The 24033-nt window shown below is 40.7% G+C and overlaps 1 protein-coding gene across 1 annotated transcript in view; it reads left to right on the plus strand.

Moving 5' to 3' along the window:
- GCC2 (GRIP and coiled-coil domain containing 2) overlaps positions 1–23590 on the plus strand; it is a 33291-nt gene extending 9701 nt beyond the window's left edge. The window contains 17 exon segments of the mRNA XM_054162860.1: positions 57–126; positions 811–911; positions 992–1090; positions 4517–4636; positions 6291–6455; positions 6723–6827; positions 8138–8300; positions 8818–8918; positions 9041–9118; positions 9806–9943; positions 12885–13006; positions 14730–14906; positions 16768–16985; positions 18355–18549; positions 19291–19430; positions 20313–20514; positions 22370–23590. Coding sequence (XP_054018835.1) covers positions 57–126; positions 811–911; positions 992–1090; positions 4517–4636; positions 6291–6455; positions 6723–6827; positions 8138–8300; positions 8818–8918; positions 9041–9118; positions 9806–9943; positions 12885–13006; positions 14730–14906; positions 16768–16985; positions 18355–18549; positions 19291–19430; positions 20313–20514; positions 22370–22440 — 2265 coding nt within the window. The 3' untranslated portion in view covers positions 22441–23590.
- The last annotated feature ends 443 nt before the right edge of the window (positions 23591–24033 follow it).

Below are 24033 nucleotides of genomic sequence, written 5' to 3' on the forward strand. Positions count from 1 at the left end.
AAAGCCAGTTATCACAAATAAATGTTGTAATACAAGTATCTTTCTTTGTAATACAGAATTTAATGGAGACACTGACTGAGAAAACTGATCAACAGTCTTCAGTAGCAGAGCTTCAAGAAAAAATTGGTATCTTTCTCACTGTTCTCTTTTATTTAAAGTTTGGGGGGTTTGGAGGGATAATTTTTCCTTCTCTGCAAAATTGTCCCCTATTTCCTACAAGCCAAGGAAGGTGGGGAAGTAGATATCAGTGCAGCTTCCTGCAATACTCCTTCCATTTGGGATTTGAAATACTGCTAGCAATCTTAAGTCAGTTATAATTTGGTAATTCCTAAGTTTGGGGGTTTTTATTTCTTGTGTACATTTGGCTATACACAGTATAGTGTATTTCATCTTTATTTTTTAAAATTTGGGCAATAATTGTGCCAATAATATTCCATAATGCTGCCAAGATGACACAAAATAACTCTTTTCTAAAACTACTGTTGCCTCATTACACCCAACACATTAGAAAGAAAATGTTTTGGAGTTGTTAGAATTGTATGTGGAGGTAGACAGGAGTAGGGCTTTTAACTTTAACTATGATGGAAGCCTCTGAAAGGTGGAAAGATTGCCACTAAGCTGTCTGTGAGGCTGGATGTTCTAGCTTAAAATGAAATTGAAATTCTTAACTGAATGAAATACTGGAACTTCTCCCCTTGCTTTATATCCTGTTTCGTTTCAAAGTTGTGAGTTGTGTTCTAGCTGAATTTAATTTGGGGGGGGGGGGAAGAGAGGAGGCATATTTTTACACTTTTTATTTATGTATTTTAGGAAGGCTGGAAAAAGAATCTGCAGAAAAAGGAGAGAAACTAAATAAAATCAAGGTTGTTGCTGTGAAAGCAAAGAAAGAGTTAGATGCCAGCCGAAAAGAGGTACCCTGACTGCTGGTTAATATGAAGAACATTCTGCGTGTGAGGTTCTGTTTTAATGATGCACATTTCTTTTCAATAAGACACAGGCTCTAAGGGAGGAATTGGATTTGGTTCGATCAGAGAAAGATCAGTTGTCGGCTTCAATGAAAGATGTCATTCAAGGAGCTGAAAGCTATAAGGTAAGAATAGTACTATATTTACAGCAGACAGTTAACTGTCTGAAAATACTTTGCTTTTGAAGCCTGGCCTGGATATGTATTGCTCTTTAGCTGCACAGGTATGATTGGCAAAAGAAATTATGTCAGTGCAGTTGAGCATCCAGGTGAAGAAATGTAAGGTTCTGGTAACAGAACTGTGTGGCTGCTGCCAGAAGCAAGTAAGGATTTTTGCTTTCTACTGCATGGTCATCTTAAACCATTCAAATCTAGTATCATACATAGCAATGTCTTGCCAAGGCAAAACATAAATCCGTATGGATTCTTCAAAGTATGTTTAACTGGGGGTCAGTTAGAAAGTCCTTCCATTATGAAAACAATTCCCTGGGAGTGAGTCCTCTTGAAACATATCTCTGGATGCATGAAGCAAAAGCAGGTGACTTGGGACAGTCAGCATTGATTGACCAAGAGTAAATTGGTCTGACTGATTACCTTCCATGATAAAACAGTTGAATGAGAGAACAGTAGTTGTCATTTGTCTTGATTTTAGGAAGGTTTTAGTGCTCTTCTATGGTACTTCAATATTCATGATAGGACAAGACAAACTTAACTAGGTAAACAACTGAATGAGTGCTTGGAAAACAAAACAAAAAAAGTAGTTTTATGTTTGGTTCAGAGAGTGTCAAATAATGGCCAATAACAAATAGAGTACCAAAGGGGTCTATGCTGAGATCTGTCATGTTTAACAGTGACCTGGAGAAGGTGATGGAGGATGTACTTCCAGGATGGCCAAGGGATCAGGCCCAGTCAGCATGGATTTAGGAAGGGCAGGTCCTGCCTGACCAACCTGATCTCCTTCTGTGATCAGGTGACCCACCTGGTGGATGTGGGGAAGGCTGTGGATGTAGTCTACCTGGACTTCAGCAAGGCCTTTGACACCGTCCCCCACAGCAAACTCCTGGCCAAGCTGTCAGCCCGTGGCCTGGACAGGAGCACTCTGAGCTGGGTTAGGAACTGGCTGGAGGGCCAAGCCCAGAGAGTGGTGGTGAATGGTGCCACATCCAGCTGGCAGCCAGTCACCAGTGGTATGCCCCAAGGATCAGTGCTGGGCCCCCTGCTCTTTAACATCTTTATTGATGATCTGGATGAAGGGATTGAGTCCATCATCAGTAAATTTGCAGACAACACCAAGCTGGGGGCAGGTGTTGATCTGTTAGAGGGTAGAAGGGCTCTGCAGAGGGACCTTGACAGGCTGGACAGATGGGCAGAGTCCAACATGATGACATTCAACAAGTCCAAGTGCTGGGTTATACACATTGGCCAAAACAACCCCATGCAGCACTACAGGCTGGGGTCAGAGTGCCTGGAGAGCAGCCAGGCAGAGAGGGACCTGGGGTTACTGGTTGACAGTAGGCTGAACATGAGCTTGCAGTGTGCCCAGGTGGCCAAGAAGGCCAATGTCATCCTGGCCTGTATCAGGAACAGTGTGGCCAGCAGGGACAGGGAAGTCATTCTCCCCCTGTACTCAGCACTGGTTAGGCCACCTCTTGAGTCCTGTGTCCAGTTCTGGGCCCCGCAGTTTAGGAAGGATGTTGAGCTGCTGGAACGTGTCCAGAGAAGGGCAACAAAGTTGGTGAGGGGTTTGGGGCACAAGCCCTATGAGGAAAGGCTGAGGGAGCTGGGGTTGTTTAGCCTGGAGAAGAGGAGGCTCAGGGGAGACCTCATTGCTCTCTACAACTACCTGAAACGTGGTTGTAGCCAGGAAGTGGTTGGTCTCTTCTCCCAGGCAACCAGCACCAGAACAAGAGGACACAGTCTCAAGCTGTGCCAGGGAAGGTTTAGACTGGATGTTAGGAAGAAATTCTTCATAGAGAGAGTGATTGCCCATTGGAATGGGCTGCCCAGGGAGGTGGTGGAGTCACCATCTCTGGAGGTGTTTAGAAGGAAACTGGATGGGGTGCTTGGTGCCATGGTTTAGCTGATTAAATGGTGTTGGATGGTAGGTTGGATGTCATGATCTTGAAGGTCTCTTCCAACCTGGTTTATTCTATTCTATTTATCACGTTCTTAGATTATTCCTAATTGAGAACAGACAGGAGGGGCAGGGCTTCTGTTGTGAGAGACATAGACAGGCTTGAAGACTGGAACAGAAATCTTTTGAATCTCACCAAAGACTGATGCAGATTTTATGTGGGAGAGAGGATCTCCTTGATACAGGCTGGGAACTATGTGGCTTCTGAAAAGTGTCAAGGTTCGGTAGGCATCAAGAAGGAGAAAATTGTGGCCTGGTATGAAAGGTAGCAGGAGCATCCTGGTCTGTAAGAACAGGAGTATGGCCAGTAGGTAGGTCAAGGGACTCCCATGAGGATGAAAGTCTTATGAGGAGCAGATAAGGGAACTGTGGTTGTTTAGCCTGGAGAAATGGAGGCTGATGGGACACCTTATTGCTTTCTGCAAGTACCTGAAAATAGGCTGTGGTAAGGGGGGATTTAGGTCTCTTCTCCCAGATGACAGGAAATAAGAGGAAATAGCCCCAAATTGTGCTAGGGGAGGTTTAGATTGGACATGAGGAGAAACTTCTCCAGGAAAAGGGTTGTTGGACATTGGAACAGCCTGCATGAGGAAATGTTTAAGTCACCATCCCTGGAAGCATTTAAAAGAGATGTAGCCATGGCACACAGGGACATGTTTTAGTACTGGACTTGGCAGTATTAGATTTACAGCTGGGCTCAATGGACTTTTGCAACCTAAATGATTCTATGACATCACATGAGAGTATTGCAACAGTCTTGTCTCTCCTCCTTCCTCCAAATACAAGAAAGACATTAATAGTCATTTTGGTGGAGGGTGACCTAGATGATCAAGGGACTGGAATAAGTGATGTGCAAGGATGAGAAATTTCTCCCCCCGGAGAAAGCTTCAAGTTGAGCTAATAGCAACCTTCCAGTACCTGCAAAGATGCTGTTAAGGAAACAGAGCCAGGTTATTAATGGAAATGGTAGATGAGAGACACTAGTCCTAAACTGAAATGAGAGATGCCAAGTAAGTATGTAGATAAACATTTTTGCCTTATGGAGGATGGTTGAACTTCAGAATGGGTTGCCCAGAGGTGTAATGCCATCTCTGTCCTTGGAGGCATGTCCTTGAAAAGACCTGACTGGACAAATCTCTGAATGAACTTGTCTGATCTCACTGCTGACCTGCTGTAAGCAGGAGGTTGAATGTAGACCACTTGAGGTCTCTTCCAACCTGAATTGCTCTACAATTTCATGAACTGGAAAGGATTTCTCCCAGAGCTTGTAACAAAACAATACTTTAACTCTGATGTTGTTCAGGTTGCAGTAAGAGAACTCATATGATGAAATACTAGCAAGCTGTGTTAGAGGTATAGAATGTGCTTATGTGATCTATATGTTAAAGTAATACAGTTTTATATTTGTATGTATTAAGAATCTTTTGATAGAGTATGATAAGCAAGGAGAACAACTGGATTCTGAGAAAGGAAGAGCAAATAATCTTGAACGTCAGATTGATGACCTCACAAGACAGCTCCAGGTGTCATCCCAACAGGTCAGTTCTGTATATGTCTGATCTAATTATAATTACAGCAAATTATTTTACTTACTGAGTGTAAGTTTCAGTCTTGTTCTTGTTACTAAATACAGTTTTATAACTTAAGTGCATTTTGGATAGTGACTTGGAATTCGGGGCGGGGGGGTGACTTTTATATGGGCCATGATGGATAAATACATCTAGAACATCTGGCATTTCCAGTAGAAGGGGGTTAATTTACCCCATATCAACTCAGAGTAAAGACCAGGTGATCACCTGTGGCAGTTGCTGGGTTTTTTTGTTATTTAATCAATGTTTGAACATACCAAATTAACTGCAGGTTTTTGCATCTTTCACAAGGATGAGGCTGCATTGTAGAGTACTGTAGTGCTATTTGGAAGAGTCTAAGATGGCAGTTAAGAAGCTGTGATATAACATTTTTTGCAAAGCTAGTTGCAGTTGTTTTGGGATTTAGGAATTAAACACCCAGGCCCAATTCATACCTACACTGAAGATCCACCTAGGCCACTGTTTCCTTACAGCAGCAGCATATATTCTTCTGATTATGCAGGTGTTGATTATTTTTTTCCAAGTTAGTTATGAAGCATTTTGTAGATAAAAACAGTTTGGGTAGTTGTTGACATTTTTCACTTCATTCTTAACCAGCATAAAGATAGAACACTGAAGATGTTGAAATCAAATCTCTTAAAATCATTGCAAAAATAGCCCAGATACAGGAGTTCTTAATATGTACCAATACCATTTCATTGAAAACTTAGGGGTGTTGCAGTTAAATCTTTAGGAATTAATAGTATGAATATTTATTTATAAATACAGCAGCTGTAGTTGAAGTGGTAGTGCATTTGCAGATGACACCAAGTTGGGAGCAGATGTTGATCTGTTAGAGGGCTGAAGGTGCTTGGTGAGAGGCCTTGAGCACAAGCCCTACGAAGAGAGGCTGAGGGGGCTGGGATTGTTTAGCCTGGAGAAGAGGAGGCTCAGGGGAGACCTCACTGCTCTCTACAACTATCTGAAGGGAGGTTGTAGCCAGGAGGGAGTTGGTCTCTTCTCCCAGGCAACCAGCACCAGAACAAGAGGACACAGTCTCAAGCTGCACCAGGGGAAGTTTAGGCTCGAGGTGAGGAGGAAGTTCTTCACGGAGAGAGTCATTTGCCATCGGAATGTGCTGCCCAGGGAGGTGGTGGAGTCACCATCCCTGGAGGTGTTCAAGAGGGGATTGGACGTGGCACTTGGTGCCATGGTTTAGTCATGAGGTCTGTGGTGACAGGTTGGACTCCATGATCTTTGAGGTTTCTTCCAACCTTGGTGATACTGTGGTACTGTGTGATACTGTGATTTCATTGTGGGAGGAAGGTGATTCTTGCAGAAAGCATAAAGGTTAGGATTTTTTTTTTTTCATATTTCTTATAACTCTAGCCATCTTACAAGAGAGCTGGGCAAATGAACTCTGATCAGAATAATCAAATTGTACTAGTGATTTTAATTTAGCCTATTTCTTATTGTGGTTTAGAACATGGACCAGACTCATCTGTGGGAATGCTGTTTGTAAGGAAGTTAGCTGGAAATCAGTGTTTGTTTTTTAAATGTAGACAACATCTTCTCTCATACAAATTTAGCTTACATTTTTATCTTTCCACTGTGATAATTTCAGCATGATCAGTTACACTCTGCTAATGAAGACCTCTTGGCTCGTGTTGAAACACTGCAATGTAATGCTAAGCTGCTGGAAACTCAGCTACTGGAGATACAAAGAGCAAAGGCAAAGGCTGACAAAGAACTAGAAGCTGAAAGGCTTCTGAAAGAGCAGAAAACAAAGGTAATGATCTGCATAGATGGTGAATGGGCTGAAACATTAGTTCCACTGGATGTGATTTCTGGTAGATCTTTGTAAACTATGTTTTCATAGAACAAAGTCTCTACTTTTCTTGTTACTTGATTCAGTCTTTTTTGAAGGCTTCGTCTCTTCATGGAAAGGATTTTGCAGGGCTGTCACTTAGACTAGATTGAGGATTGTTATAGAATGGGAAAAGCTGACATGTGTTTTGAAATTGCACTGCATAACTGAGAAGTATTTCAATTTCAGGAACACAGTGGTGCTCTCCGAGAAATAGAGGAACTTCAGGTGCAACTTCAGAAAGAAAAGAAACATCTGCAGAAAACTATGCAAGAACTAGATCTGGCAAGAAAGGTACAGTTCATGATGGTGCAGGCTGGGGTCGGAGTGGCTGGAGAGCCAAACAGAAAGGGGCCTGGGGATTGACAGCTGCCTGAACAGGAGCCTGCAGTGTGTCCAAGTGGCCAAGAAGGCCAATGGCATCCTGGCCTGCATCAAGAATAGTGTGGCCAGCAGGAGCAGGGAAGTCATTGTGCCCCTGTACTCCACACTGGTTAGGCCACACCTTGAGTGCTGTGTCCAGTTCTCGGTCCCTCAGTTTAAGAAGGACATCGAGACACTTGAATGTGTCCAGAGAAGGGCAACAAGGCTGGGGAGAAGCCTCGAGCACAAACCCTATGAGGAGAGGCTGAGGGAACTGGGATTGTTTAGCCTGGATAAGAGGAGGCTCAGGGGAGACCTTATTGCTCTCTCCAAATACCTGAAGGGAGGTTGTAGCCAGGAGGGGGTTGGTCTCTTCTCTCAGGCAACCAGCACCAGAACAAAAAGACACAGTCTCAAGCTGCACCAGGGGAAGTTTAGGCTCGAGGTGAGGAGGAAGCTCTTCACAGAGAGAGTTGTTAGCCATTGGAATGTGCTGCCCAGGGAGGTGGTGGAGTCACCATCCCTGGAGGTGTTCAAGAGGGGATTGGATGTGGCACTTGGTGCCATGGTTTAGTCATGAGGTCTGTGGTGACAGGTTGGACTTGGTGATCTTTGAGGTCTCTTCCAGCCTTGGTGATTCTGTGTGATTCTGTGATTAATGGACTACCAAAGATTAGGGCCCATCTTGCTGTGTTGAATCCCTTTCTTTCTAGTCTGAGGATTTTAAAGCCCAGGGCTTGCAAAAAGGAAAACATAAGGGCTTTTACCCCTGTTTTTGTGTTTGGAGAGTTGATGTGTACTTCAAGGTTTGGTGGTTTGTTGCCTTTTGTGTTTTGGGGGTTTTTTTTTAATTTTAATTTGTTTTAGCTTGGGTTATGTGGCCTGTCCTGAGTAGAAACAGTAATAAAATTCAGATGTCTGGAGTACTAGTACAGTGCACTATTCTGAAGCTGCCCTTGTAAGGACATGGAGATGGCAGAAACTAATTGTCTGCAAATACCCGCCGGTAAAACTTTAAAAGTGGCAAGAGTTTTTCCAAAGCCTCTGGTTCTTGTTTGAAAACAGATTATTTACTGAGGGTATGGAAACCTGATAGATGGATGTCTCTTGTGGGTATGAATAGTTCTGAAGTGTTTGTTAGAGGGCTAGTATAGGTTTTTTTATGTCATTTTTGAAAAACACTAATTCCTTAGCAGTCAAGGCAGATTGTAAGTTGTGATTTCATTATGTGTCACTTACAGGATGCTCAGAAGAGTACACTTATGGATATGGAAATAGCTGATTATGAGAGGCTAGTGAAAGAACTTAATCAGAAGATTACTGATAAAGACAGCAGAATAGAAGATCTTGAGCAAGAGACAGGAATTCAGAAACAAAAGCAAGACACTCTACAGGAAGAAATAAGTGAGTAAACTATAAACAGGGAGAGTCACTACAGCATAGTTAGTAATGGTAAAAAGCACAATTCAGAAGCAACCTCTTGAGTTGTTCAGTGAGAATAAGCTTTGCAGGGAATACTAAACTTTTCCATAAAGGAAACTTTACTAGGCTATCAGTCATTTGATCTAGTATTGAGCAAATTAAAGCCAGATTGCCTGCCTGATAAACTGTGGTTCCTACCTGGTTAAGTTAATCATAAGTTCTGAAGGTCAGTGTCTGACAGGAATTGTCATTCCTACTACACTCATAAAACTTGACTAATTAGCATGTGGTTTAAAATCCTTAAGTGCAAGTCTTAAAGCAATTTCATTTATTTGAAGATCTTTGTGATCCCTGGAAATATAATACCAAACTTACCATAAGCTACTTGTTTGCAGTGCTTAAGAAATCTGTCAGAATTTGCTTAAATAATTTCTAGTGTTTTTAAGGAAATATAGGAGGGGAAGTTTCCTTTGCATGTAATGGCTGTTTTCTGCATTAGAGTCACTGCAGTCAACTATGCAACAGGATGAGGAAAGAAATGCCAAGATAAAACAACTTCTGGTGAAGACCAAAAAAGAGCTGGCTGATTCAAAACAAACTGTAAGTCCGGATGTTAATGACTGTGTATTCCATTTTTAAACTAACCTTTTGAAAATGAGCTGGTAGCTCAAAAGCTGCTGAGGTTTGGCTAATTTTAATAACCAGATAACTTTACCATGCAGGAAAATGACCATCTAATGTTGCAGGCATCATTAAAAGGGGAACTGGAAGCCAGTCAACAGCAAGTGGAAGCCTATAAGGCAAGAAACTTCCCTTATTTCTTAGTATAAGGTTTATTATTTAAGTAGTAAGTGTGTGATTTGTAGTAGGCAGACGAATGAAGATGTAATTTTAATACTGTGTTACTGGTTTGTTCCTCTAAATGAGTTTTGTCTGTTTGCTGCTTTCCCCAAATACTTATTTCCCATATGATATTCTTTAAACAGGTTTAACCTTTCCTGTTCCTCTTTCCTTTCTACCAGAAGAGAGGACTGTGTTGTTTGAAGCTTGTAACTAGGATAATGTTTTAAAATAGTTTCTTTTAAAATGGAAGTTGTTCCAGTTTAGAAACAAAGCAGTGTAATATTGTCAGCAAAAATCTTAAGTGTTGTCCATCTGTATAAATTTGATTGGTTGGGCAGAATAGGAATTGAATGTAATGAAAGGTAATAGGGAAGGGAGAGAAGTTGGCTTTATAAATGCTGCCATGCCACTATTCTATTTTTATCTTCAATTCTGTCTTCAAAGAACATCTTTTTTTCCTTAATTGGGTGCATGTAAACCCCTGCCTCTTTTTTCATTGCTGTTCTTACATTGGATTTTCATTTTATATTCACTAGGTCTGTACAGGAATTAATGTAGTAGAATGCTATGTTCTTTTTTGCACATCCCTGTGGAGGGGGAAGAAAAAACTTTGTCATAGTGACGTTTTCTACTGACTTTTTCAGATACAAGTGTCTGTGCTAACATCAGAGAAGCATAAACTTCAGGAACACCTGCGAACTTCTTCAGAGCAACACCAGCGTACGCTGAGTGCTTACCAGGAAAAAATTGCAACCTTGCAAGAAGAGTGCAGAGCAGCCCAGGTACTCTAGTGGAAGGCCTAATGTTAGAGACTTTAGGGATTTACTACACTCTTTTGTCTGCTTCTGTAGAAATATTTTGCAGATCTTTCATTCTTCTCTTTTTGTCTGTCAAGAATTGGAAATTACCTCAATGCTTAATGTATCTGAGTAGTGGTATAGGGGACAAGCCAGACCCTGTCCTGTGTGTCATGTATCACTTGTGCTGGAACCTGTGTATCACTTGTGCTGGAACATCTAGACTGCTCTCTTATATTTCCAGCAGGGAAAACCTTGTGAAGGTATTGGGCAGTCAAGAGTTTATTTAAAATGACCAGCAAATATACACTGCAAAGAGAAGTTCTTAAAGAAAAGAGATGAAAACCCAAGAAAGGACTATTTATTTGTTCTATGTAAGACCAGTTAGCAGAGATACACTGTTAAAACGTTTCTCACAAGATTTTTTTTTTTCAAGCACCTTTTGATATGCTGCTGTATGAGCAGCATCTTAATTGGTAGCTGACCTAGATGTGAAACTGACTCTGTTGCTGAGGCTTTTATTATTTCTGTGGATTTTGTCCACAGATGTTTTGTCCAGGTGTTCCTGGAGTCTAGTGTTCACAGTGAAGACAGGCAGGTTCAGGATATAGTGGGACTGTTACGTTCAAACTGTCTTTACAGAGATTACTGCACCATACTGGCCCCTCTTGTGTGATAGGTGTGCAGCCTGCAGCCTCTCAAACTTATGCATTTAAAAAAAGATGAATTGAAATGGACAAATGGTTGCTGCTGCAGGAGACTTGCTTGAGTTGTACTGGTTGATAACAGTTTTACAAATCTTTTCTTCCTGACTGGTACTTTTCCACATTGGCTTGCTCCTTGATGTTGTGAAACGGTGAAGGATTGTAGCTAGAAAATAGATGTTATTACAGTGTTAGTAACTAAAGAATTGTCTGGAAGCAAACATAAAGATGGACACCAACACAGCTAGTAGAGGCTAGTAGAAGGCAAAAGTCATGCTGATGTTTAAGGCTGTGTATCTGAGAACTTTGGAATATTCTGTCTCACATAACCTTACAGCAGGAAAAGAAAAGGATTAGTTTGAAGAACCTGCTCACAAATCTTAGGGACTCTGGAAAAGGTGGAGCAGTTAGCAGGGTTAGCACTGTGGAATTTCACTCGCCAGTTCAGCTGAAGAGAAACTGTCCAAAAGTCTCTTGGAAATGAGAGCCTTTTTGTCATCACAAGGCTGCATCTGTGTTTTCTTAAAGGAATGTTCCAACAGAAGTATTTGAAGGATGGGGATAATTCTTGCTATGTAGTGCTACTGTGTTGTGAGGTAGTTTACTGTATGTCCACATAAACTTGTCTATCAACTGAAATTAGAAGATAAGAGAAACTGCCTTACAATCAGCTTGAACATTGTATCTTGTACTGTGTACTATTACAAGCCAGGCTTAACTCCTCAGAATTGTGCATGATGTTAAGGCACATTAGATTTTTCTCACCTGGGTAGGATAGAGAGGAAAACAGAATTGTCCCTTTATTTTCCTTTACCTTCATTTAAAGACTAGAACCCCTTGCTTGTGAACCACTGTTGAATGTATTTTCTTTTTTTTTAATACTGGTATGTTGAAAATTAGTGTCTCTGTGTTAAGTTTCACATTCTATGATACTTCAAATCTAAAGAAACAAGGTTTGTTACGGTAGTCACTGTTACCATTTAAAAGAAGAAAAATCATTGAATCATAGAATCAATAAGGTTGGAAAAGAACTCAGCGGTCATTAAGTACAACCTGTCACCCAACACCTCATGACTGACTAAACCATGGCTTCAAGTGCCACGTCCAATCCTTTTTTTGGGCACCTTCAGGGACAGTGACTCCACCACCTCCCTGGGCAGCCCATTCCAATGACGAATGACTCGCTCAGTGAAGAACTTTCTCCTCACCTCGAGCCTAAACCTCCCCTGGCACAGCTTGAGACTGTGTCCCCTTGTTCTGGTGCTGGTTGCCTGGGAGAAGAGACCAACCCCTTCCTGTCTACAACCACCTTTCAGGTAGTTGTAGAGAGCAATGAGGTCACCCCTGATCCTTCTCTTCTCCAGGCTAAACAATCTCAGCTCCCTCAGCCTCTCCTTACAGGGCTTGTGCTCCAGACCTCTCATCAGCCTCATTGCCCTTCTCTGGACAAGTTCCAGCAACTCAACATCTTTCCTAAACTGAGGGGCCCAGAACTGGACACAGGACTCAAGGTGTGGCCTAACCAATGCAGAGTACAGGGGCACAATGACCTCCCTGCTCCTGCTGGCCACACTATTCCTAATACAGGCCAGGATGCCATTGGCCTTCTTGGCCACCTGGGCACACTGCTGGCTCGTGTTCAGCCTACTGTCAGTCAGTACCCCCAGGTCCCTTTCTGACTGGCCACTCTCCAGCCACTCTGACCCCAGCCTGTAGCACTGCATGGGGTTGTTGTGACCAAAGTGCAGCACCTGGCACTTGGACTTGTTAAATGCCATCCTGTTGGACTCTGCCCATCAGTCCAACCTGTTAAGGTCCCTCTGGAGATCCTCTCTACACTCTGACAGATCAACACCCTCTCCCAACTTGGTGTCATCTGCAAACTTACTGATGGGGGACTCAATCCCCTCATCCAGATCATCAGTAAAGATACTGAACAGGACTGAGCCCAGCACTGATCCCTGGGGAACACCTCTAGTGACTGGCCTCCAGCTGGATGTGGCACCGTTCACCACCACTCTCTGGGCTCAGCCCTCCAGGCAGTTCCGAACCCAGCATAAAGTGCCACTGTCCAAGCCACGATGCAATAGTTCTTGCCAAATGCAATAGTTCTTTTTTTGTTTGTTTGTTTGTTTTCAGTGCATGATGCATTTAATTTTAGAGAAATAAGGAAGAAGTAATTAATAGTATAACTTACTAAGGGTTTGTTTTCTCTGTGATAGGCTGAACAAGCATCTGTTACATCTGAATTTGAGAGCTACAAGGTCCGTGTTCATAATGTTCTAAAACAGCAAAAGAATAAATCTGCTTCTCAGACAGAATCTGAGGGAGCCAAACAAGAAAGGTAAACCTGAAATTTTTATAAGCATACAGAAAAATACAGGTATTCCAGTTACTAAGCTTGCCTTTGCTAACTGCTGACCAGCAAGGGAGTTCCACTATTTAACTCTTTGATTCAATAAGGAAAATACCAGAAGAGAGATTATTTTCCTCTCTAGTTACTTTGTTGTTGTTGTTTCTAACAAACACAGACCTCTTTATTTATATAAACTTTATCTCATCTGTTACCTAACTGTGACTGCCTGTCAGAACAGAAGAAAGTTCAGTGATTTGTACCATGCTGGTGCCATGTTGGTTTCTAATTCCTTGAGTTCTCTATTTTAACATTTGTTTTTGTTTAGACTGTTGTACAGTCAGAGGATGCAGTAAGATTTTTCAGAAGATTTGTGTGATTCTTATGAGATTAGATTCTTATGAAGTTAGCAGGCGTTCTTCTGTGTGGACTTGATGCATTGTGTTCTCTTGACATGAAGTATTTAGCAAAGTGCCATTTCCAGCTAAGAAGGAAAGAGCAGTCTGGCTGAGCTCATTTCAGACTTTTTCAGGAGGGAATGGCTTAGTGTAAGTAAAGCTCTGGTTGTCAGTTCAGTTGTCAGTTCCAGCAGATTTATCAAATGCTGTTGTCTTATCAGCTGTTACTTGAGTAAAGACTTGGGAAAAAACCTAACACTGCCAAAAGTTCCCTGAAAGTCATTTAAGTATAGTTATATACTAGGTAAATTCATTGTCACTTCAGAAAATGTGTGAAGACACTGCAGAAGTAGATCAGTTTCTGTTATTTATTTTTGTATGTTACTGATAGCTGTCCTTAGGGTTTACCAGTATGATGTCCAAATTAATGTCTGAAGCAGGTCTTAAAACAGAGCGTGCAATTGCTGCTGAAAATCCACCAGAGGGAGACTTGTGCTCTGTTAGAGGACCAGATCTGCGGTTGCCTTTGTTTTTTTTTAAGTACATCTGCCTCATCTTTTCCAAGGAAACAGCAACAGTTGCATTTCTTTGTCTCTCCTTTTTGCAGAATCATAACAAGTTCTGGCATTAGGTTTTTGTGAGAGAGGGTTACCTGGGAAGCCAAGTGAACAAGTGATCAAGCAATAAAGAGATGACAAATAGGTGTCAAATAAATGGTTTAAAAGTATTAACTTCAAGGATTAATGAGATATATGGTTCATGATATAATGAAGATGTCTACAATACAGAAAGCATAAAACAAGAATGTGTGTGACTTATTTTTTTCCTGCTACTGTATCTGATTTTGATTTATTTCTGACCAACAGAGTTTGTGTTTTTATGGACTGATACTGCTTTCTAGTCCAATGCTTAAAATAGTCTCTCTAGATTCAGTCTCACTGAACTGATGTGTATTTACTAAATAAACAAAAAACTCTGCACCACTCTGAAGAAGAAATTTTCTCCCATCTGTATCCCATATAATATCTCCTTCTGTTTCTTCCTCCAAATCAGCTTGAAGTAGAAAATTATATCAGTCACACTTTTTAATCACAATAGATACATTCCCAGCAGTTCATATGGGATTGAATAAACCTGTTTGTAGCTATACTGCAACAGGATCAGAACTTCTCTAGTTGTTTCTTCTGCAGCCACATTCTAGGATTATTTTGGTCATGGTGCTGTATTGGATCAGCTGGCCATACGTTGTGGATATCACGTAGGTTCTGAAATAATGATTGTTGTATGTTGTTTGTTTTGTTTCTTCCCCCTCGTAGAGAACAGTTGGAAATGATGATAGATCAGCTTAAAGTTAAGCTGCAAGATGCTCAGCATAATTCACAGATGAATGCCTCTGAGCTCCAAGCATTGCAGTCTGAACATGACACCCTGCTGGAAAGACACAATAAGATGCTGCAAGAGACTGTTGCAAAAGAGGCTGAACTCCGTGAAAAGTATGGTCTGACAATGAAAAAATGTTAGATATTTTATTTTGTGTGAACTTCAGGGCCTGGGTGTGTAACAGCCTATAACTTTACTCCCCAAAGAAAGGGCATTATTGTTGAGAAACTTAGAGGAATTTGCAAAAGGAGTGTTTTGCTGGGTTTTTTTATGAGCCTTCACAAGTTTCAGCAATGAAAATGTAGCTGATAGGGAATGTGAAATTTCTGCAAGCTTTCTACCTCTTATCTGTCAGATTCTGAAATTAGTCCTTTGACTCTTTTTGCATCCAATGCTCAATGCTATGTAAGTGTTCAACTGCTTGACTAGATTTTATGGATGTTTTCTATTAGAAAAATAAGGTAGTTAAGTCCTGTGCAAGTGATTCCACTGACAATATCCACCAAGGGCCTTCCTTACAGAAAGTACTGGGGTTTGTCTGTGCTTGACACAATCTTAATTTGCCATTTCTTTCAGAATTAAAGGATCTGTTTAATGTGTGTCACTTCTTGAAAAATCACAAGTACCTAATACTTCAGCTCTTCAAAAATGATCTTTCCTTCTGTTTAGGGAACAAAGACATTCACATGAAATATTCATTAGAAATTGCAGCTAGTTTTAGGAACCCTTTACTTCCTGTCACTGTCTTCATACTGTTTGGTCTGTCACCAATAGCCACATGATGATTCATTGTAATCAACTAAATTGTGTCCTGCATTTTTCTGGAAACTACCCATATCACATTGGGTTCCCTTCATGCCCAGAGAGAGCTACTCTGGTTACATTTAAGTGTGTATACTTATAAGGGCAAGTCTTATGCTTAGCCTTTCCATACATGTGCTTGTTTCACTGCTTGTGATAATTTTGGTGTGCTTCTGGAGTGCCTCCAAACCAAGTGTAATTGATGCGTTACTGATAATTTTCTTGCTAAAAACTACATTCTTCTGCTCTCTTTTGTGCTGAAAGTTGAAGCTTAAAAACATTAAACTTGGCTTCTTCAAAAGCCTGTTTTTGAAATTCCTATGTGTTTGGTAAATAATTGTGTAAGAGAGTATAAGGTTAGTTACATGCCATGTATGACTCACTTGAGCGTGTCCAGAGAAGGGCAACAAGGCTGGGGAGAGGCCTTGACACAAGCCCTATGAGGAGAGGCTGAGGGAGCTGGGATTGTTTAGCCTGGAGAAGAGAAAGCTCAGGGGTGACCTCATTGCCCTCTACAACTACCTGAAAGGTAATTGTAGACAGGAGGGGGTTGGTCTCTTCTCCCAGGCATCCAGCACCAGAACAAGAGGACACAGTCTCAAGCTGCGCCAGGGGAAGTTTAGACTCAAAGTGAGGAGAAAGTTCTTCACTGAGCGAGTCGTTCGTCATTGGAATGGGCTGCCCAGGGAGGTGGTGGAGTCACCGTCCCTGGAGGTGTTCAAGAGGAGATTGGACGTGGCACTTGGTGCCATGGTCTAGTCGTGAGGTCTTGGGAGACAGGTTGGACTTGATGATCCTTGGGGTCTCTTCCAACCTTAGTTAGTTATACTGTGACTCTATAAACAACTCATGTTGCAGTTTTGGAATTTCACAATGTTGGGTCAGCAGTGTCTCCAATCTTTCATTTTTTCTCTAAAACGTCTGAATTTTGAGTTGTGAAATAAAAATCAAGGGTTTATATAGCAGAGTGAATTCATGGGGTAGGTATAACTTTTTACAGGGAAAAATCGAAGACTGAAAAAGAGGAATTTAAATGGAAAAAATTTGCAGGGTTGTTCTAAGATAATCATACCCGTGAAAATGAAAAACTACTTGAAACAACAAATTCTGATATGTATAAACAAGAGTGTCTTCTTGTCCATCTCTTACAGTTTGTGTATTTACTGTTTGCAGGCTCTGCACAATACAGTCTGAGAACATGGTCATGAAAACAGAGCATGCCCAAACTTTGAGTCAGCTGACAGCCCAGAATGAAGCACTCCGGAACAATTTCAGAGATCAAGTCAGGAACCTGCAAGAAGAGCACAGGAAGACAGTAGAGACACTTCAGCAGCAGCTGTCCAGAGTAGAAGCTCAGCTCTTCCAACTCAAGAGTGAACCAAGCCCTAGAGGTAACTTTCAGTCCTACTGCCAGGTTTTCTTGGGTTAGATAAAATTTGCATACCTGAGTCTGAATCTAATATGTGGTTATAGTGTTGTCTTCTGTAATACACCAGAAACCTTTTCTGGAACATGTTGTATCAGTCCACTGACAGCACGTAAGGAATGTTTAAGATTCCAAGGTGCTTGAATGCATCCAGAGGTAGGCAACAAAGCTGGTGGGAGGAATCTCCTGTGACAGGTGGCTAAAGACTTTGTGCGTGTCTGCTTTGGAGAAAAGGAGGCTGAGGTGCGACCTCATTTTTCTCTTACATTTTCATGAGGTGGGGAAGTGGAGAAGGAGGTGCCGATCTCTTCTCCCTGGGATCCAGTGATAGGACACATTGGAATGGCTCAAAGATGCACCAAAGAAGGTTCAGACTAGACATCAGGAAGCAATCCTTTACCAAGAGGGTGGTCAAACCCTGGAACAGGGTTCCTAGAGAGGTCCTCAATGCCCTAAGCATGTCGGTGTTTAAGAGACATTTGGACAATGCTCTTAGCAACGTGCTTTGACTTTGTGGCCAGCCCTGAAGTGGTCAGGCAGTTGGACTAGATGAGCATTGTAAATCTCTTCCAGCTTGTACTATTCCATTCTGTTCTAGAATCTCCACCACTGTTACCTCTTCTGTAATATCTGCATTGTCAGGCAGAGGGAGGGAAATTACTCTGTAAATATTTGTTGCTTTTCCTATCGGTTTGTCTCAGATTTTGGAGCATACTGGCCACCTGTCTACAGTATGAGGAGTAAAGCTATGGAAAAGTGTTCTGAAAGCTGTCCTAACAATGTTTGTTATTGGTATACTTGCTATTTGATCCCTCTTCTAATTTAAGATCTTACTGTGTTCAAGCTCAAGTGCTGGTTTTATATCTAAAGCTGCTAATTAGGATCTAGTTGGACATTAGTCCAGCAGCAGTAACAGTTTAAGAAGTTTCTATTTCCCTGTGTTACTGAAGCAGCAGCGTAATGCACGTGGTATTAAAACAGAACAATTTACACCTCCTACAGGACAGGTTAAAAGAAAATCTAATTCTATTTTGCATTAAAAACGTTTGATGCTCTTATAGCTACAACATCTTCAGGGAGAGTTGCATAAAGGTTTCATTGGCAATTTTTATTTCAGAGACTATCAAATTTAGGTTTAGAAACAGACTTTGATAGGAATGGTCATATGGAGGTGAAAGTCGGTATTTTCTGTTATAGATGTCATGTGTGCATCTGGATTTCTCCCTGTTTCTTCACCTTTCCTACCTGTTTAATATATTACTCTCCAATCTGAAAGAGACACCTACGAAGTAGCTCTACCAATTGAATGACAAACATTAGTAAATACCTTTCAGGTCCAGCTGTTTCAAATCCAGCAACGAAGAACTTAAGAGAACGGCGGAACACTGACCTTCCGGTTCTTGATGTGCACACTGTCGCTAGGGAAGAGGGAGAAGGTATGGAAACAACAGATACAGAGTCTGTCTCTTCAGCCAGCACCTATGTTCCATCCTTGGAACAACTTCTGAACTCCCCAGAAGAAAAACTTGGTATGTATAATGTGACTTTTTGAAGCGCTTGCCTCTGTAAGGTGCAGAAATTCGTGCCCTCAAAATATCTGAGGACATTGTGTTTTCGTGTGTTTTGGTTCAAGACCTAAGTCTGCTTAAGTGCCACTGAGCTTACACTCAATTTCTGTAGGAATCTTGTCCTTGAGTAAGGACTAACAATAAAACATTGCCACAGGTCCTAGTGATTTAAAGATAGATGAGTTGTATTCCAGACCAGTTTATGTGTGAGATAAGTAATTGCTGGTTTAACTCTTATTTATGAAAGGATAAAAGTGTTCATCTTGGTGTGGCTTATTAGAAAAGGTTACTTACAGGCTTTTTTTTTCTAGGAAAAGGAAAGCCAGGATGAAGGACATGCCCCCAAAGCTTACAAAAAAAAAATATGATAGCATCTAATAATGTTTTAAAAGTCTACTGAACATTTTTTGGAGAACTGTTCAAAATGTCCAACTATGGGTAGGAAACAAGAAGTAAATTAAAACCATTTATCTTGACATACTTGGAACTGATTTGCCAGTGTCCTAATAGACTTAGATACACAAAACCAGATCACAAAACAGCCATGCAGCGGCAGCAATGATGCCTGGTAATTTTGCAGTCTGATTTTGCATGGATTTTGTTTCTGAGAAACTACATTAATCAAATCTTAATGTTAAGTTAGTATAAGGCAGATGCAAGTGCTTTCTCCTTCTCTCAGTTTTCTTTCCCAATTAATTGTAGAACCACCTCAGTGGCAAGCAGAAATTACAAAGGATGAACTCATTCAGAAACTGAACACAACAGCGAAGAGTGCTGATCACTTGAATGAATTACTTCGTGAATCAGAAGCAACCAATGCCATCCTAATGGAACAAATAAAGGTTAGCAAATACACAGGGAATGTGGAGACAGCTCTAATTTCTCTGGTCTCCTTCCTAGACCAGATGTTCAACAGCAAATATGTTTCAGAAAATCCCATTCTCTAAAATTTTTGTGATGCAAAACTTAATTTTGGAAAGGCTTTTATTCCACAGGACTAATTTGTGCTTCCAGAGTTAACTTCAGTTTTGGTTTTATTTTAATTCCCTACAGTTTCTAGTTGGGGTTGGGGGGGAGGTAAAAATTGCTACCAAAAAAACCCCCCACCAAACCCAAACAAAACCAAACCACAAACAACACCCCCCCAAACAAAATTCTTAAATTTGAGTGTTTAGTGAAGTGCCTTTATTTTCACTCAGATAAAAAGCAGTAAATCACAAGGGAAGCAGTGCCTGGTTTCTCTTCCTCTAGGCCCTCTTAAGTGTCTTAAGTTAGAAGAAGAGGCACATTTGGAGACGCAAGTGCTAACAGGGTTGGTTTGGTTTGATTGTACTTCCCTGAGTTTTCTGAACATCTTCTCTAGACATAGTGAGCCTTCCTTTATAAAATTTTCTTGATGACAATATCGTTAAATCTTTGATCCCCATTGCTTGTTTTGCAGTTCAACTCTTGATCACTGAGATTGAATAGGTAGTGCCATATAACCATTGTAACAACTGCATAGATTTAATAAAAAAAGTTGGGGTTTTGATCAACGGAATGTTATTTCTGGACAACATTATCACATGCTCAAAGTCCTCTGAATTTCTGCCCAGAATATTGCTGTGTACACCTTCTTTCTGAAGCAAGCCGCACAATTCACCTTGTGTCTTTTCAAAAGACCTTTGTTCTGTTGCTCGTTATGGAAAGCAAACAATAGTGTGTAATTTTTTCCCCGCCTGCAGCTTCTTAAGAATGAAATAAGAAGATTGGAAAGAAATCAAGAGAGAGAGAAGTCTGTGGCTAATCTAGAATACTTGAAGAATGTTCTGTTGCAGTTTATATTTCTGAAATCGGGAAGTGAGAAAGAAAGGCTGCTGCCGGTAATAGACACCATGTTGCAGCTCAGCCCTGAAGAGAAGGGGAAGCTAGTTGCAGTTGCACAAGGTAGGTGGTGTTCAAACATTGTTGCAAAAAAAAAACCAGGAAGAGTGGCAGCAAAGGTAGCTGAAGTTCTGTGCTTTCGTTTTTGTAAACCCTTGAAGGAAAACATAGTGTCGTAATGCCAGTGAGCTAGCAATAAAACCACCTTGCTCTATTGGGAAGTTACTAGTTAGTTTTCAGAAGACAGGACAAAGGTCCACAAAGATAAATAAAATTGCAACAAAATGTAATTTCTTTTGAAACAGACATGATTTAGGAAGACAGTAGTAAGCTGTAAAAATTCAGTGTGTTAATGTTTTAAGCAGAGTTAAAAGATTTCTGTCAAACTGATACTGTACTGCAGGTTAATGTAAATGTCTTTCTTGGCAGGTGTTCTGAAAAGATAATTAAAGTGGGCTTCTCAAGGCAGTACTCCAGATCTAATACTAGTTTCACTAAGTGAACTTCAAAAATCTCTTTGAAGAAAATAGACTTTTTGTTTAAGAAATAAGGATCCAGGGAAGAAAAGAAAGAGTTAATCCTCTGTGAGAAGTTAGCCCAAGAGCTGACTGTATAATACATACATACATATATATATGAAAAGATGGGGGTTTTAAAAAAAAAACCACACAAAAGGCTTTACTTCAAATGCTGTGAATGTTTATCCCCTTAAAAGCTGTTTTTAAGGTGCTGTCATGTCTCAGTATAGCTTCTTGTGATGGTTTAGAGGCTAGGTGCCTTTAAGAACCAGAGAGACTTCCAGGAGGTCTAGACAGGTGCAGGAGGTGGACTAGGTGTATTTTGTTCCCATAAGTCCTGCATCCCTATAGAACTGGCTGCAGAATCAGTTTTCTTCCCTTTTCTCTTCCTCTCTCCTCCTGGGAAGGATGCACGGGCTGTTATCTATTGGAGGGGAGGCCTAGTGTTGGCCTTGGCAATGCTACCAATTGGGCCTGGAGCACCCTAATTGTGGCCTGGAGCCGCCAAGCAGAGTTTTTGCTGCATCACAATGGTGTGGTTATGGAGGGTAGAGAGGCTTGAGTAAGGAATGGGCATGAAGGTTTGGGTTTATTGGCATGGTTTAAAGGGAGGTTTTGCATGAAGCTTTGGCTTAATGAGGTTCTGTGTCAAACCCAGACGATGGACTTTTGTGTATTTTATATGCTTTGTATTGTTTTATGTAATTATGAATAGCATTTCCATTTAAACTTTCCAATCATATCCAATTCATTGTGTGAGCAGTTATTTGGGTTTTTTTTGCCCCTTTTGGAAGAGCTAAAAGAGCAATCTGTCTTGCTGTAAACTAAGACACCTCTTATACTTCATGAGCAACTGACTTATACTTCATTTTGAAATTAATACACCATGTGTGCAGACCTTAACTCATGAACAAAAGCACATGAATAAGGGTAGTGGTATAATGCTGCATTGCGTGATAGGTTTGCATTTGAAAAGATGAGATGTAAATTAACTCACTTAACATTTGGTTGCGTGGTTTAGTTGGTTAGGTGGTGTTGGATGATAGGTTAGACACGATGATCTTGAAGGTCTCTTCCAACCTGCTCTGTTCTATTCTATTCTAACTCCATACCATTTTGGTGTTCTGGCACTGTGATGAACACATATTGGACTTTCCTGGAGAAGAGTGATAAATGGCCTCTTTAAAATATCCTTAAATACCTAAAGTGAAGTGAATCTGGCAGTAAAAATCCATTCATGTGTCTATGACAGCCCAAGGCTTCGTATTGAATGTTACCTTCTCAACAAGTTTACAGAGACAGCATTTGAAAAGGGGCAGAGGCAGGGAAAGAAACAAGGTCTTGTAGCCAAATGATGCAATATCTAATGTAATAAAATACGGTTTTTCATTCTCCTTCAGGTGAGGAAGAGAGTACCTCACGGCCCTCTGGGTGGGCTTCATATCTGCAGAGCTGGTCAGGACTTCGCTGAGACAGTGGAAATGCTCAATCTTTAAACATTCCATGGTTGCGGAAAGAGACATCTTAATGTAGCAGAGCAATCTGTTGGTGTTATAGCATTGAACTACAGGTTTTTATTTCTGTGTGTTGTTTTCAGCTTTTTAGGGTCTTCTGAGAAAGAAACCTTCAGTAGCTCTAAAAGACTGTCCTATTCTATGCTGTGACAGTACATTCATCTTGTAATTGTTGAAGATGATGATCAGAAGTGAGATGTGACAAACCAATTGCGAGTTGCTTGGAAACAGGATTTAACAAACCTGTGGTGACTCTTGATGGAGATTTAAAAATCTGATCTACCACAGTAACTGGAATAACTAAACTTTAGATTTAAAGCATTTTCAAGTGTTTACAGTTTCTTTCACATACTTTTGTCAGCTTGCTAATCGATATGGTTAGTGTTACTCTCTGCATGTTGAAGAAATTAAAATGCAGTTATTTCCTCTCCGTCAGTGCTTACAGAATGTGACATCATTCAGAAACAGAAATGGTATTTTTCTGATATAACTTGACTAAATTTCAGTCTGTTCTGTTTTGTTTTCCCAAAAGCTGGATTGAAATACATGACAGCAACAGGCCACACAATGTAGAGGGTGCCTAAAGATAGGAGAAATGCAATGCCTGGCACATGTGGGGCATGATACTGCAGTAGAGATTAATGGCCCCTATGGAAGTCTTTGGATAGTATGCCAAGAACTGGAGGTCATAAAGTGAGCTGAACCTTAGGGAGAAAGGGATTAAGCTATGGTGTTTTTCCCTAAAGTTGGAAGTTTTTGTTCAAGACCAGGGAGAAAGGTACTTTCACAAAAAGACTGCTCATACTGACTTAGTCATGCTGAAGACACTAAAGGAAGACTCTGAGTTCATAGGTCAGACTCCTAACAGCTTCTGAGAGAAAAGGACAGAACTTTAGTCTATAGATGCATCTTTTAAATACTGTAATGATCAAAGATGTGACATCCTTCTTTCAATTCTCTGTTTTTGCATACATCATTTGCACAAATCTTGTGCACAGATGAGATCATCTCTGTTCCAAGTTAATCAACAGAATGTCTGGGTTTCTTCAAGACAAATGGATCTGTGTTACACAATTACTTCTTGCATTATCAGCACAGCACTTGTGTGTTTGTGTTTATTTAGCTTTGGTCTTTTTTTCCCCTTTTATAATCCATGTGGCCTTTCACCAGCTTTTAATTTATTTGTAATTTATTAAAATGCACATACATGTTTTTAAAACCTGCTTACCTTTCAACCAGAGTATTTCTGTCTTTTTCACTCATTCTCATGCGCTCTGTGCTGTTTACAGAGAATCATTCCCTGATACATACATCCCAATACTAAGTAGTATACATCCTTTCCTATCTGTCACAGTTGAAGCCCTGAGGAAATGATACTAATTCCTTTAATATTGCCTTATTTGGGGCTGAGATTAATCTGGACATAACAGCAGGAAGGTAGCACTCATTGAGAATAGATTGTTCAATTTGGTTGCTTTTGGTTTAATTTATTCTCTCTTACATGTATATCACTCTAAAATCAACAAAGCCACAGGTTTTCTTTAGATATT

The sequence above is a fragment of the Dryobates pubescens genome, chromosome 7 (assembly GCF_014839835.1).
Source record: "Dryobates pubescens isolate bDryPub1 chromosome 7, bDryPub1.pri, whole genome shotgun sequence".
NCBI classification, from domain to species: Eukaryota; Metazoa; Chordata; class Aves; order Piciformes; family Picidae; genus Dryobates; species Dryobates pubescens.